We start from the raw sequence: 17030 nt of genomic DNA on the forward strand, positions 1-17030 counted from the left end.
AATTGTTCAGAATTATATTATCGGTGCATTGATATAAAAAAAATGGCGATCCTATGTTTTATAGTGCCGTTACGCGCGGGAACGCGCGCGTAACCGTGCGCGCGCGCAAATTTTTGAAATGCTTAAAATCACCTGAAACATACTCTACTTTGGTCAAAAAGCGATTTTGAGCATTTTAAAATTTTGACGCGCGCATACGCGCACGTCGTGACCTTTACATGACCTTTGATGACATGGACAGTTGACCCTTGACCTGAAGTTAATGTGATGTAAATATGGTTCATTTTCGATCATTGATAATGAAGATATGATTGATAATGTGATTTTACAAAATGGCGTCTAGATGACGTCATGATGACCTTTTGACCTTGAACTTGTTTCGTTCACATGACATGGTAAGTCCCCATATCTGATGATATTTTGAAGATAATTGATAATGTAGATTTGGAGATTTTATGGTAACAAGAAAAGGGTGGAAAAATAAAAAATAAATAAATAAAAAATAATAAATAAAAAAAATTTTTACGAAATAAAAAAAAAATTTTTACGAAATAAATAGTTGATCTGTCGATTGACAGATCACCTAATTAATTGTCCTGAATGTGTACCAGTATTCATTCTTCGAATATTCAAAACTTTAGAGAATCTATATCGGATTTGAAGAGGATTTCTTGGCTTAAAAAAAATTCAGATCTCTCTTTATTCACTTTATTCACTCAAATATCATTGATTTGAGAACTGTCTTGAAAAGAAAACAATACTCTTGTCTATTCTCATAATCATTTATTTACATAGGTAGTGTATGTCCTGTTAAATGTATATTATCTTGAACATGAATATCACACTTCGGAGTAACAAAATCAGGACAGGTCGGCCGAAATTTATGTAACATTTATTTTTGGTAAAACAGCCCCAACGGACGGAGATCCAACTCTCTCACCTGATCAGCGTACACAGCTGCTAATGAGGCCCAACGCTAGATGGCGTTGCTTTACTTACACAAAAACAAACATTTACTGATTTGGATTTAGAACTTACCAATGACCAAACAATAATCAACAGCTTATTTTCTTTTTCTCGAGGTTGTAATTTAATCATTTGATGTCATGTGGGCATTATGAAGAGGGAGATTGTCATCAGCAGCAGCAGAAGAAAGAAAACAAAGGGATGGGCAAGAGTGGGAGGGAGGGAGAGAGAAGGAGAGAGAGGTAGAAGTGGGGGGGGGGGGGTTATTGGCGCAGAGGGTGAAGGGTGCCAAAGGGCCCCCCACTTACATACTTTTTACTTTTTTGTTTTGCTTGTAAAGAGAAATTCGCCAGATACGACAACTGGTTATTGACAAATAAAATTGATATAAGTGTTAGTAATGATATTAGTAGAGGGCGTTCATGCACGTTCTCACTAAAAACACAACACCCATACAGATTAGGGCCTACCTTAAATCAATTTCTTTGAATTGAATTAGTAGATATATTTCTTACGGCATATACATGTAGCAGCTAGGCATTATTTTATTTTGTAGAATAATATTCTGCATGGATCTCTTCAACATTATAGTTAGTAGGCTTTTCATGAAGATGTAGAGCAGACCTACAGGTTCCCACTAGATTGCCATGGACACGAGGTAGGAAAAAGGGAAAGTTTGATAGCAAACCAGAAAAAATAGCAAAAAAAAATTTATCAAAGATTGAGAAATTTATTAGAATTTTAAGATTTGTGTCGTCATATACAAGCAGGAGCATGCACGAATTTCATTTTTTTTAGGGTTATTGATTATGTTGATGACCAAAATATTTTTCTTCTTTCATGAGCGGATGTGAAATGGTTTGTCTATTGATAGATCGACGATACAAGAAAAACAACATAGGATTTTTATTTAGAAATTGAAATTTCATTGACCTTTTGAAATTCATTGTGAAGGAAAAGCTGCTCGCTTGTGACGTCACAAATAAAAGTAAAATGAAACTGCATTATATAGCTTGTTAATCCGTGATAGATTTTCAGCAAACCCTCGATCGGCAGTCTCTTTGTATTATTACAATGAACTTTTCTTCAGGGTGAACTTTCCCTTTAATGCACAGTCTGCCTTCCATATACTATGCGGCTGCCACATACAGCCGACGGCGCTATAATAAATAATTAGGTTTGGACTTTGAACTTGGATAGTCTCTTCATCAATACCGTTTTTGTGAGTTGGCCATAGTGTTAGGCATATCTGGGATACTGTCGATTTTTTAAAGAGAGAGAGAGGAGAGAGGGGGATCGGATGGGAGGGAGGGGGGGGGGGGGGTCAGGATATCAATGTTGATACACAGAAGACAACAGTGGAAAAATCCAGATGAAGGAGCAAGCCATCTCACGATCCCATTTTGTTTTCTTCGTCTTGCTTGTTTAATTGGGGGGGGGGGGCTATTTTATAAATACATTCATAGTTTTAAGATTTAATTGTTATTTAACTGTCGAAAAGACATCTAGATCCATGATTTACCTAGTTCTTAAGTACATATAAATAATTAAAGATATATATAAAAATGGAGTAGTAACGTGTGACAAATCAATTTTCTTATCACCCTTAGTACGACCAAGTCATCTGCGCACTTAAAATCAAATTAACAAAGAAAATGCAATAATACTACATGTAATAAATTAACTGACAAGCAATACATAAAAAAATGCATTATATATGCATTTCATATCGATTTTATTGATTTTTTTGAGAAATTGAATTGGGGTTTCTACTTTAGGCTTGACTGCGTGGAAGCCCTGGAAAACAATTACAAAATATCATCTTAGTGTAAATACTGTATATCATAATCACAGTACGATGAATAAGTCTGTACAAATGGTCTGCTACGCCTTTGAGGTTGATCAGATAAAATCACAAAAACATGAAGTTCACGTGCATGCTAACACAGAACTTTTATAATACTGCATTGAATCAATGAATGGGCTGAAGGACATACACAAATCTATGGTGAGATAGACATCATAATGGAGCTTGAAATACTCGGAATGTCGATGTCATTGACGATGGCCCTCGTCACCATCATCCTCGCCTTCATTGTCTTCTACTTGACGTAAGTCTGTGTTCACTTAGTATCGATCAGCTATTGTACTAATTCTTTATGAAAAATATAAACATGTATGTAACCGGTATATAAACAGAGTACTTCGACGAGAGAAGTTGCTCCTGCTGTAGGCGTCTATGCCGAACATGACAATAGATATGAATAGAAGAAGATATTATTTCTTTTAAAAAGAAACGTAAACGTTATATTTCATGTGTAATGCATGCAAATATATGACTGCTATATGACTGCTATATGTTCTAATTCGCTGTGAGCATTGAACTATTTAATGTAGCTCTTATTTCTCGCTCACTTAGGTGCTCTAATGACGAGTGCCACCACAATGCAAGCAATATAAAGGGGTACTTCAGGTGAAAATTATAAATGAAATGAGCAAAAACGCTGAGAATTTCGCAAATGTGATAGGACATAACAAAAAAGAAAGTTAATAAACTTGTAGAATGTAGTCAATATCATATAACAAAAAGGTAACAACAATATCAAGAAATAATATGCATGCCGCCTTAAATATGCACCTTTTTGGACGGCGTCATGGCGTTATGACCACACTTTCCCTTCTTATTCAATTTCAAAACGTAAGATCAAACTTACTTACTTTATTTTTTCTTGCATGGGAATTCGAAGAAAAATAATTTCATTCAGGATAGGGCTAGGATATCACTCATTGCATATTCATGAATACATGCATATAACTGCTTCAACGATAATGCAGTGCATTATAATGTCATAACTTTCTTATTCCTTTCCGATTTTGATGAACGATTCAGCATTTCATTTGTCTGATTTTACTCTATTGGTTCAATAATGTTGTGTTGAAACGGAAGTACCCCTGAAATTTCCCTGGTATATCAAATTTCCCTTGTATATCAAACTTACCTCAGAGAGCACAAAGTTCAATGTACTTCTCTCCAAATAAAATGTATACTTGTATATTGGGCAACGTACATGTATTGTGTTTTTTGTGCACAGCGATATAATTATCCAGCACACCTCAGTGGCCACACCACACATTTTATACCAGTTGATTAGATAATAGCAAGAGTGTGTATGATCATTTTATATATAATTATAATCAACACAGCAAAACGCTTTTACAACGGTTATACAGCAAAGTTGTTTAGGCCTTATGTATGAACATTGCAGTAGTTCTAATTTCTAGGTTTTAAGATCTTACACAACTTTTTAATACTTTATTCTTAAAAAGTTCAAGCATGGCTGTTAACTGCTGCAAAGTTCATATACTAAGTTGGGTTGTACAAAATTTTTAAACAAGGTTTTATTGTGAAGATCATCAACTTGGATTTATTAGGATAGAAAAGTTAAAGAGCAAATCTGTACTTGACTTCAATAAACTAAATCAATTTGTAGATTCAGAGTTGGAATTGAAAGTTTTAAGTTTCATATGTTTACATAATTTTTGATATATTTTTGTAATTCATGTTTTAAAAAAATTATTCCAGGAAGGATTATTGGTGTCACACCTACTGGAAACGTCGAGGCGTCGTATTTGAACCGGGATCACCAATTCTGGGTACTTTTATACCATTTAAAAAGGTAATTCTTTAATCAAGTTATTGTAATTTTCATTTATATTTGAACACTTCATGCGAGTGAAGCAGATCATGCAGGTCTAAACAAAAATCATATGTTCGATTAATGTGAACAGCGTGAAGTAGGGTGTTAGCTAAATACTAGCCCTTTATCTAATTTCCGTTTGAAATATTTTATAGCATTCGATTTGAAATCAATACAATTTGGGAGAGTTGTCAACACCCCTGGATTATATATGCCCAATTTCAAATCGCGATATCTTAACAGTGATAAAAAATCATAACCATCTTTCATATCATTTGTTGGATTTCATTCAAAATAAATAAATTCTCACTTCTCTGATTTAGCTTCTAGTTTTTCATTTATTTCATTCGAAATAAATAAATTCTAACTTCTCTGATTAAGCTTCTACTTTTCTTTCAAGAAGTTTCCAGTTGAAGTTTTCAGTTCACCTCTATACAGAGGTGATTGCAAACATGGATCATTGCATTAAAATGTAAATCTTTTTTTTATTGCAGGGTTTAGCAACAGGATATGATATTTTACAGAAGAAACATGGAAAGGTGTACGGGTAAGATTCATTAACATCTTCTAAAAGATCTGCTAGCTCTTGGATGGTTTACGATTATGGTATCTTGAAGAGAAAGAACCCTGATACTAACACTGAAACACTAAAGATGACATTTATTACAAGTAATGCTAATGAACAATAGTAATTTGATTTTAATATCTAGAGAAAAAATACACCTGAAGGTTTTTTATGATCCTTTTAAAGCATCAGTTGAACATCTGAAGACGTTACAAGAAGGGTCGGAAACTTGGCTATCAGGGTTTGTTATAAATAACTAAAGTTTTGCCGTTAGCTATCATGACTATCATGACTATCAGCCCCGAATAACACTTCCTGGCAGAGGACTACAAGGAATAAGGACTACCTTGTTATTTTTGTAAAGATATAAGCGTGATTGGTAAGAAAAGTGGTATCAATCAAGGAGTATGTCCCAGTTGCCTTTGCTCCGTCAATCAAGTGTTTTTATATCAGTTCTCACGATTATATGTTGTCATGATTGTGTATTCCCACAGAATGTACACTTTTCAAGAACCCATCCTTGTCGTGGGAGACCCGGATATGTTGAGGCATATCTTTGTCAAAAACTTTTCTCAATTCCACGATCGACCGGTAAGTGTCAACATCATTGGGATGACAAGTTTGCAGACATTGATGGCTTCGAACTAAATAATAATGTAGTGACTTATATTTGAATTATTTGTTTATCCCTTTTAATCAATAAAAAAGATCAGAATTACAGAAATATAAATCGATAATAAATAAAGCAATGAAATTATGAATGAGAAATAACCTGTATAATAATAATACAACCTGTATAATAAATTGCATGTAGGTAAGTTTTAATTGTTATTTCACCGAGGAAAACATACATCTTGATCCATGTTTTACCCAATTCTTGAACATGTTGAATGGTGTTACATGTGGAGGGTTTTGTTGGCGCATGCAGTAAAGTGTAGAAAACTTAATTTTTCACCTCTCAATATTTTGGTTTCCCCTCGTATTTCCCCTTTTCTCACTTGCCTTCCCCTTGACCCCTTCCTATCACCCTTTATGAAAACCACTTATTTTTATTAGAGATTTCTGAACATGAATGAGGATATGTTACATGGTCTTGGTGCTTTAGAAGGGAAACGCTGGCATGAAGTAAGAAATGTTGTCAGTCCAACATTTAGTGCTGCCAAAATGAAACAGGTAAGTAAACACTGATGGCATGTCCTCTCACGCCTCAGTGGAGAACACTTCATCAACATCGTTCGTTTCAGATGAATCTTGTAAAATTCTTGCTTGTAATTCTTAATATGTTAGGATTATTTCCTAAATGTTTTTAAAGTGTATTTCGATATTTTGTAATGATTAGGCAGTTCGTACATTGGTCTTCAGATCAGTCAGGTCAGTCAGGTTATGCCATTACGTGTTAGATATGCAGAATGTTCATACTAACTTGCTAATTCGTCTGACCTTGATCTAATATAGAGAATGGAATATTTGCACTCTTGCAAAATGTTAGGCAACATACTGTACACTCATCATTTGGTTAAATCTTTATCCAATTTTCTTTAGTATTAAACCAATAATCTGCTCTTTGGGTGAAAACTACCCATAGTTGGATTGTTTAAAAACCCATAGTTGTGTGGACAGTAGGTTGCCAAACGTTTTAAGAGTGCGTTTTCTTATACTCATAACCCTGATAATGGCTACGCTGAGGACGATGGTGGCGAGTCTAGTAACAATGATAACGTTGCTTTTGATGTTGATGTGTATTGCCAGGGCAATGGTTAAGGCATCCATGGTGGAGATAATAATAAACAGTAATAGCGGTTTTGCTTGCAACGAATCTAATTATTATTATAATAGTGATGATATTAATAATTATAACTGTGGTATTTGAGGTCATGAAAATGATGATACCAATTGAATTTCCATGATGATGTACGCTTTATGTTCATCTGCCTGATCTTTTCTATCTTCACCTCCCTTCACATTTTTGAAGTAGATGGCACCTCTAGTGAATAAAAGTGCAGATCATCTAGTGGAGCATTTTGGGAAGATGCAAAAGAAGAAAGGATTCGTCGAATGCAAAGAGTAAGCTATGTAACACACCTTAATCAATGAGCTAAATGCCTTTATACGGCTCTTTCTTTGGGGAATCATATATTTGCTCAAAGAAAGATAAGTAACATTCAGATTGATGACTCTTTATATCGATTATCTCTGAATAAATATTTAAATCAATCGATTTATTCATTTCATCGAAGAAAATGCACCATTTGTGGCGGAATAATTTTGTTTAGATCCAAGAAAAGATGGCTAATTACTCTTCCTTTCCTTTAGCGTCCTTAAAAGTTGTGGCGCCACCATCATGAATAGAATATTTTTACATGCTTGACAATTTAATAGTTTCATTGGCTCTTAGAACTCCTGCAAAGAGTATGGCTGGTCGTGCTTTCTTAAACTAAAGTGATGCCATGTACAATCCACCCCCTTTTATTGGAGTATTTAAAGAAGGCTACTAAAGATGTCATTTTATCTCTGTTACCTTCCTTGCAGACTCTTTGGATCATTTGCCATTGATACAATTGGAAGCTGTGCTTTTGGCCTAGACATCGACGCCCAATCAGACCCAAATAACCCGTTCGTGTCCAATGCAAAACGAGGATTTCTATTTGATTTCGGCATGCTCTTTCTTCTTAGTAGTGAGTATAATTATCCTCGTTTGTCTTCTTACTGACAAAATGTCAACGTGATCAATAGTCGATGAGCAGAAATGGTACAACAGACAGAACTTTAACAACACGCTATGTTATCCCTATGACCAATCTTGATCGGCATGACTTTGTCACGATTTCGCTACCCTAGATACCGCGGTATTTGAAAGTATTTCTGAATCACAGAGAATGAAATGTAAGTGGTAATTTACGAGAGCACCGTGATTATATTTTGTATTTTTTTAAGTTTTGATAGAAACAAAGTTCAAGAAAGTTTTATAAATGAAGTGTTTGTTCGCAAAAGGGGTGAGATCCATTTTAGACCACTTCAGACCACTCTGAGGAAATAAAGCTTTTGCTCATTCTCCCATATTGCATTATTCTTAAGCAAAACTATATTGTCATCTCACCATGTGAACTCTAAATTTAGTGTAAAAGAAATCTTTCTGTCTTTATATTTCTAAAATAAATTTTCTTTGCCATTTTCAATCATTTTAATGGGAATTTCAACTTTTCTTTGGTATCATCAAGGTACTAAAATAGACCCCATTTTTCTTTTGAAAACTGGATCTTACCACTTTTGCAAATTTGCTCTTCAGAAAAGTCTGTTTGCAAAAGGGGTGAGATCCACGTTAGACTATTCCGACTTTTTTCTTTATTCTCCCATATTTCAATATTCTCATGTGAATATAAATTTCCATGATAGTAGACTACCATGTTAACATGGAATTTGGAAACATAACAAGATGTCTTTGTGGATCTAGCCCTTTTTGCAAACAAACAAAGTGAAATGAATCTGACATCTTTTGGAATAAATGGTGATTTTTCTTCGCCATTTCTCCTGACCAGTGACGGCACCAAGGGGGGGCATGGGGGGGCATTTGCCCCCCCACTCAGAAGCTTTGCCCCCCCAGTTGCCCCCCAGAAATTTTGAGGACTTAAAAGAAAATTATACAGTAATTTGTAAATAAGTAGATGCTGTCGTACTACATATTCAAGCTCAGCTGTGAAGTGCTCTAAAATACCATTTTCTGCTCTTCAAAACTTGAAAATTTTCTCACTTAGTCGCTGTTGGCTTCCTCGCACACTATTAGTTTGTAATAAGTTTATATCGCTTGTTATATCTTGCATTAAGGCAGACATTTCAATGTGTGATACACAAGCTAATGTAAGTGTTAAACTACAGTACATGGCGTGTATTCTGTCGTCAGCAATGTTTATTCTTTGGGGGGGGGGGGCGTGGAGGACAAATACTCAAAGTCTGCCCCTTCCTTGAAAAAATATGCATCTACTCATGTAAAATTTGGATTAAACTCATCGATTTGCTTCATTAACAAATAAGAATGCTTGAACTCTTCGTTCATAATTTGTCACCGTCATGGTTTTTAGTGAAAAAGTAAATAGGCTATGTAAAGATGTGCAATCTGCGATGGGTGTTCTGTCCCCTCCCTCTTAAATTTTCGACCTTTCCACGAGGGAATGTCTGTATTTATTAGGCTATATTCTCATAACAAGACACCCAACTATAGTATATTTGAAAATAAACTTTACCCTGTGTATTAAAAACTTTCCTGTCTTCGGAAGAAAATTATTAGGCCTATGTATGAAAAAAATAAGATATGAAAAAGAGAACAGAAATTAAATATTGAAGTCTTTTACAATGCGATCAGCATTCTTCAATTGTACATACAGTTTGTGATGAAGGCTAGTCAAGAGTGAAATGTGGCTAAACTACTGAACTACACACGTGGCTGTACGTGTCAGTGTTTACGTATTGACTATCTACTGAAGATGGCAGCCAGAGAATGCGTTGAAATTTCATGGAATATTGTGCATTTTTTCTGATGTGATACAAAAATGTAAAAGTAGAATAGGTCTACGCCTTAAGATTACATATATGTAAATGTTCAGTTCATGATCTAGTTTTGATCAATAACTTTGCTCCATTAAGCATTACCTGATTTTACAAAAATTTCTGTTTATATCAAGTGTAACAAAAAAATGTTTATTGGGGCCACTAAAACTCGCGCTTCGCGCTCGATTTTTCCACACATGCAAAAAAATTTTTGACTGCCCTTGCCCCCCCAATATTTTCTTTTGCCCCCCATTTGCCCCCCCACTTTGAAAATCCTGGTGCCGCCACTGCTCCTGACTTCTTAATTGGAATTTCAACTTTTATTTGGTTTCATCTGACAGAGCTACTAAAATATCTACACATTGTGACCACAAAATCAAATTTGATGAAAAATGGATCCAACCCATTTTGCCAATGAGCTCTTTAAATATCTAGAATGTCCTTCCCACAAACATCATGTAAAACTTATTTTACATTTGTCTGTGACCATAGCAAATTGAATAAATGAAAGCAATTCAAGCTATAAGTAAAGCTACATTTAATATCTACATCTTCTTCTAGAAATCAATTTTATTTTATAACAAGGATGAAAACTTAAAATTGAAATAAAATAATAAAGATAAGAGATAAGGAGGAGCTGGGGATTGACTTGTTTGTTACGTTTGAAGAAAAGAAAAAAAAATCTGGACCAAACCGAACCAATTATCAATCTCATTACTATCTCCGATTTTTTTTTAAGATATATGTCATCCGATAGGTAGGATCTTGACCAAGACGGGCCTTTGTACATTCTTCCCTGTTGATGTGATAGAGTTCTTCAGGAATGTGACTCTAAAGGCTGTAGAACTAAGAAAGAATATATCTTCAGGAAACATGACAAAGGTGAGATTCCCAGGACTCACGCCCATATTTTAATCTCAGGTTTAAATCAAAGTTGTGCTTTAACTATGGATAGCCAATTGGGGCACAAATCTCTACTATCAGACGTTCACTTTATCAACTCAAATGACACTCAAATCATTCATAACTGCTTGGAATTCTAACTGAAATATTTACCTTACGAAAGCAAATGGAAACAACAAATTAAACGTAAGAAATATACAATACAAACATAATTGTTAAAATACACCATGGTTTAAGTTAAACCTGACTTCAGAATACAGGCCACAAGATTTTGTTGTTTGTTTTATTACAACTGTGTATGATATACATTTTATGTTTTCCTCGTCTTTTTGTGAAGGTACAAGAGATGAAGAAGGAAAAGAGGAAAGAGAAATGATAACAGAAATCAATTACACTTAAACGTCATTTATAATATTATTGAGCTCGATATTCTAAGACTGTCACCATAACGGCTATTGTTTAAGGTGTCAAATATGTTATTTGAACCATTAAGCAAATCGTTTAAAAAGTTTAAACTAATACAAAAATATTTTTTTTTCGAATAATTTCAGTATAGCTTTTGATAGAGGGGTGAGTTTAACAACGTACAAAAATATTAAAATGTGTTTCTACAGTGTAGAGCAGAATATAACTTTCGATAAATAATAATACAGATACTTTTCCTTAAATCATTTCCAGCGGGTAGACTTTCTCCAGCTATTACTTGATGCTCATAAAGATGCCGAGAGAGAGACTGAAGAAGACGAAGATGATCTCACTGCATTTGATCACCATGACAACCGGCACAGCCCCACGAATACACCACCGAAGAATGTACAATTGACTGATAGAGAACTCTGTGCTCAAGTGAGTTGTTAAATCCTCTTTTTTATTCAAATGAGGAATCAAAAGTTTCACATTATTCGCGGAAAGTTTTGTTTAAAAAAATGTCTGCTATCGTAGGCATGGCAGAGTTTCATATTTAGAAGCACTTTACCATGTTTAGTGTGTCTTTTCGACATGTTCGATAACCCCCTGAAACTATTGTAACTGTCATGGCCCTCTTATTCTTTATTCAGCAATGTCGATTATATTTAAGTCATGCACCTCATGCTTGAACACATGTAGCTCTCTTCTATTTCCTCATGTAAACTTTTTGTTAGGGTAGAAATGAACTTTAAACATCACCAACCAATAGATGTGAATATCATAGTACAGTTTTGAATTTGTTCTATTTCTCACAGGCTTTAGAATATTTTACAAAATAGCAATCAGTTTCTTGTAGGAGTGAGCAAATCTGAATGTTTTTAGATAATACAGCACCTTAAAAATGTTGCACATTGTCAGCATCACCAACCTGTCCAATTTCCTCTTTTTACCTCGCAGGCAGTAACGTTTTTCATAGCTGGTTACGAGACGACCACCACACTCCTAGGGTTCATCTTCTATGCATTAGCCAGGAACTCTCATGTCCAGGAGAAGCTCATCGAGGAGGTGGACAAAATGGCACCCTCCAGGGATACTGTGGGGTACAGTTCTGTTGCCCACATGCCGTACATGGACAAGGTTGTCTGCGAGACACTCAGGATGTTTCCTCCAGCTGCAATGTAGGTTTCTTTCCTCTAACTTTATTATAGTTTGAAAGTTATCTATAGTGTAGGTTTTCTTTCTGGTTTCACAAAGAGAGTACAACCCCATGTTGGTTTTTATTGAATATAAATCACTCAAAGTTTTGGGAATCTATCAGGTTTCGCTTTATCCAGTAATGCTATTAGAAAGTTCTTGCTGATGTAGGGTTTATGTGTATTTGAAGAAAATGTGGTACACTCCCAGTGGCTTTCTCATTATGGAATGGTTCGATTAGATTATCTGACATTTCCTCTTGGTGACCCCAAAGACCACACATGGACATAATTTATCTTCAAAATATCCTAAGTAAGATGTTTAAATCGTTAAAAACCCTTTAAGAAGATGATCTTGAACTTTTTTTTTAAACAAAGACTTGCAGTGTACGTGTAATTGAAATTGCTGAATTCAGAATTTCTACTGTATCCACATCCAAGCTTCTAAATATGTATAATGATTGATAATGGTAGGTTCAAAATTCTTACAGCCAGTGTCAATTACAATTATGCTATTTTTGATTACCAGATGTATTTTTTTAATTTTCTGATGGATATTTTTTCATACAATGCAAATATATTACTGATTCAATTATATCATCACACTCACTCACTTCACTCGACCCTTTACCCTCCCCCTTTTTTCTTAATATTTCAAATAATGATGTGACATGATTTTTATAGACCCGTGATGTTTTGCTTACAACGGTTTTAATGTAGGTAGCTCCCCTCCTATGGCTGCTATTCTCTCAAGTATTTTGCTTACGATTGCTGGCCACTGCATTTTTTCTTATTACTTGCATGTATTTCTGTGTAAATTATTCTTTTTTTATGCAATTGTCAAAATATATAATTCTATCATTTATTTTTTTCTAGTTGCTTTTATGCATTACTGTGATTCATGTATTGAATTATCAAGAAATGCAGAAACACCTACAAAAATATAATGTTATCTTAATGATCTTATCAACAAGCAGTGGCAACAGACTATGCACCGAATCCTTTGAATACAACGGCATAATGGTGGAGAAAGGAGTCCAAGTTATGTTCCCGTTAAAAGCAATCCATCACAATCCTGAGTATTGGCCTGAGCCAGAGAAGTTTGATCCTGAAAGGTTGGTTTAATTTTGTTTTCAGTTTGATCTATTCTGCATTCCAGTTAATAATGATAATAATAGTTACATTTATAAAACGATTATTACACTTTGTTTCTAAGCGCTTTACATTGCAATTATTATTACCCCGGTCATCGGATCATGAAATGCTTGCATACAATGTATGCACTTTCTTCACTACCTGGGGAGCATTCCACCAAGAGTTCCAATACTCCATTGCTATGCCTACTACATAGGCGTTCTTATCCTATCGGTACCCATTTAACATCTGGGTGGAGAGTGGCAAAGTGTGGATTAACGCCTTGCCAAAGGACGCTAGGCCGTGGCAGGATTCAAACACACAACCATGACGACCATCTGATTGCAAGGCAAGAGTCAGAACCGCTTCACCACGACGCTCCCACAAATCTGCATTAGTCATCTATCAGTCAAACCATCGCTCTACCTTCCTGGAAAGAATACAGTGTCTCACGGTGTGTGCCCCAATGGGTTCCCAGTGTGGAACACCATGTGCAGTTACTCCTAATAATTTCAAGAGAGATTATGCAGTGTATTTGCTACAATAGTTAGATACTTTAAGTCGAATCCTGCCTGAGTTAACTAGATCGAACTACGCATCCCTTTTGTATTGCATAGCATGAAACAAATAAAAAAGATATACAGTAAAAATAGAAATCCAATTAGATAACATTACTCTATCTTTGTATACAGATCTTCACGTTAAATTCTGAAATTTTATGTTGAAATGGAAAAGTTTGAAGGGACAACATTTTCGAGATATTGCCTACAGCACTTAATGGATGGATATAGATATTATTTGGGCGTAAATCTGTGACATCATACTATTCAAGTGTATGCGTGTGTGGGGGATGACACAGAAGATCACCGCCCTAAAGAAAAGATTCACCGCTCGGATTTAAGCAAGTGGTAGCTAATAAGCAAGGTTGGAGTAAAATTTGGAAAAGATCGCTCCTCCAACATTCAATTTGCTAAATTAAAATATCAACTTTCTTCATTATTTTATTCCTGGTATGGATAGGTATTTGGGGACATGATTCAATGTATGTTTTTTTGCTTAGAAATTACACTTAGTAGATTGTCCTGATGGTAAATCAACAACCGACATGCGACATGTTGCAATTTTGTTTCCATCTACCCTTAACACAGATTTAACAAGTCTGAACGAGAGAAAAGACACCCATATTCTTACCTGCCCTTTGGGAGCGGTCCTCGAAACTGCGTTGGGATGCGTTTCGCTCTCATGGAAACCAAAATGGCCGTGTGTCGTCTTCTTCAGAAGTTTAGGTTCGAGACGTGTGCACAGACAGAGGTATGGTATTCTAAACTACACAAATATCATGAGTATATAGATTTCGGGATTATGATGTTCCATTCTCCCGCCTTTTCACAAAACCACAGCCACTGAATTCCCACTTCTATAAAAAGCCCCCTGCTATTACATGGGAGAATTCAGAAGATAGCAGAATGGGTAACCTTCACGGAATGATATATTTCAACACGAAAACTTGTAGCCAGCTTGCTCTCAAATTGGCTTTGGCTGTCCGTGAACTGAAGAGAGAAAAAGAGGATCTGACGTATAAAGAAGTTATTTTATTGAATTGCCATGTTGGTTTTGTCCCTGTTTTGCTATGTTTTTTTCAAGAATTCTCTGCCGTCACCCTCGAACCATATCGTGTAAGATCAATAAAACAACAACAAAAAGGTTCAATTTATGAGATGAATGACTCTAGTTGTTGTAAAAGCAATTTAAAGCATGAAATCTGCACCCTGAAAAATCACGTCAAACCATGGACCTACTAGCTAGTAGGTCCATGGTTTGACATGATCTTTCAGGGTGCTATCTTCATGCTTCAAACCAATTCTTTGTGCTTTAACCACTGTGAAATGAACAAAATCGACACATGGCTTTCCAATCATAGGATGTTGTGTGACAGATAGTGACACTCTTATTATGAAATTGAAGCCATAGATGGTTTAATACAATTATAATCATCCTAAATCATGATGATATGAATGATATCCGATAATTTTTTTCTCATATTCCATATGCCATTAACATCCAAACCAAAGCATTTTACATATTCATTGAAGCTTGCACTGGAGAAACTAAATCCCTGAATGTAATGGCGGTATCAATAGTATTGTATTTGGTACCAGCAGATATGGTAGATATGCACATTTTTCTGACGGCATGTATATTATATATCAGGAGGGGTGGGGGTGGGGGCTCTACTCTTGATGAAATGCTCGACATGACTACACGATTGAGGAGTTGTATCAAGACAAACTAGGACTTTATATTCTGTTTTGCACTGATGTTATGAAAGCCACTGGTACCAATGCATGTGATTGTGTCTGGAAACGATTCAGATTAAGAAACACGGGTACCATACCGACTGAGGGAATAAAGGTCCTTCATGAAACCATACAAGCCAGAGTCTGATGACCTAAGAAATAGTTATACATCTAACACTGTTGTTCAGAAGCCATAACTACTGTAGACAATATAATTATCATAATCATAATGTGCCTCCCTAATAAAGTTTCCTTTCATTTTTTTAGATTCCAACAGTATTCGGAGGTGGTGGTACACTTACTCCACCCAACGGTGTTACCCTAAAAGCTATACCAAGAACAAATTCTGTTGCCTGAATGATCCCACAGTCTTTCAACAAGGTTCATGAATTGACAGAGTTGATAATGCAGCCAATGCAGTTGGTCGGACAAACTGATCAGTACACTGTAAAAACTGTGGTGTTAAAACTGACACCATTTGGTGTTAATAGAGGACCACACCCTGAGGTGTTAAAATAACACCCTAGACATTGATCATAACACCGAAGTGTGTAAATGTAACAACCATAGGTGTTGTAATAACGCCTATAGCTGTAAAACTAACACCACCAATTTAACACCGGTGTAAAATAATTGGTTTGGTCCTCTATGTACACCGGTTAACACCACAGTCTTTGCTGTGTAGACTGCACCGAATTCAGACTCCTGCTGGGCTTATTTCGAAAGGGTGGGTGCTGTCGCGTTAGGGTGCGTCAACGCGAACGCGAAGATTCGTCCAAAGCCCCCCCGGCTTGGCCGGAAGGGTGCGCTTGGAGCGTTACGTCACGTCGCGTTCACTGGAACGCATCCATTCGTCCAAAGCCCCCCCGGAAGTGCCGAAAGGGTGCGTTTTATTTTGTTTTTAATAATAATAATAATAATAATAGTAATAATAATACTAACAATAATAATAATTACAATAATAATGATAATAATAATAATGGTAATATTAATAATTATAATAATAATAATGGTAATATTAATAATTATAATAATAATTACAATAACAATAAGAAGAAAAAGAAGCGGAAGGAGGAGAAGGAGAATAAGATAATGATGATGAAAAACAACAACAATTACAAGAAAAATAATATCACCAACAACAATGATTAATAATGATAGTAAAAAATAATTACAATATGAAGGAGACGAAGAAGAAGAAAAAGAAGAGGTAGTAGTAGTAGAAGAAGAAAATGATGTAGAAGAAAAAGGAGTATACGATAATGATGAAGAACAACAATAACAAAAAAATATCACAGACAACAATTATGAAAATACAAATTTA

The 17030-nt window shown here is 35.3% G+C and overlaps 1 protein-coding gene across 1 annotated transcript; it reads left to right on the forward strand.

The window, feature by feature from the left end:
• The first annotated feature begins 2991 nt into the window (after positions 1-2991).
• Positions 2992-16063, forward strand: LOC121419682 (cytochrome P450 3A56-like). The gene is made up of 13 exons (XM_041614142.1): positions 2992-3077; positions 4550-4643; positions 5159-5211; positions 5724-5820; positions 6286-6402; positions 7205-7293; positions 7759-7904; positions 10511-10653; positions 11353-11520; positions 12040-12260; positions 13253-13390; positions 14558-14720; positions 15974-16063. The coding sequence occupies exons 1-13, from the start codon at positions 2992-2994 to the stop codon at positions 16061-16063; spliced, it is 1605 nt and encodes a 534-aa protein (XP_041470076.1).
• The last annotated feature ends 967 nt before the right edge of the window (positions 16064-17030 follow it).

The sequence above is a fragment of the Lytechinus variegatus genome, chromosome 8, assembly GCF_018143015.1.
Source record: "Lytechinus variegatus isolate NC3 chromosome 8, Lvar_3.0, whole genome shotgun sequence".
Lineage (NCBI taxonomy): Eukaryota > Metazoa > Echinodermata > Echinoidea > Temnopleuroida > Toxopneustidae > Lytechinus > Lytechinus variegatus.

What these genes read in the sequence shown, in the direction of transcription:
- LOC121419682 (XM_041614142.1), top strand. Translation starts at nt 2,992, where the DNA reads ATGGAGCTTGAAATACTCGGAATGTCGATGTCATTGACGATGGCCCTC. An exon ending in GGATTCGTCGAATGCAAAGA is followed by an intron (nt 7,294 to 7,758) that starts GTAAGCTATGTA and finishes CCTTCCTTGCAG; the next exon opens with ACTCTTTGGATCATTTGCCA. An exon ending in GAGAAGTTTGATCCTGAAAG is followed by an intron (nt 13,391 to 14,557) that starts GTTGGTTTAATT and finishes CCCTTAACACAG; the next exon opens with ATTTAACAAGTCTGAACGAG.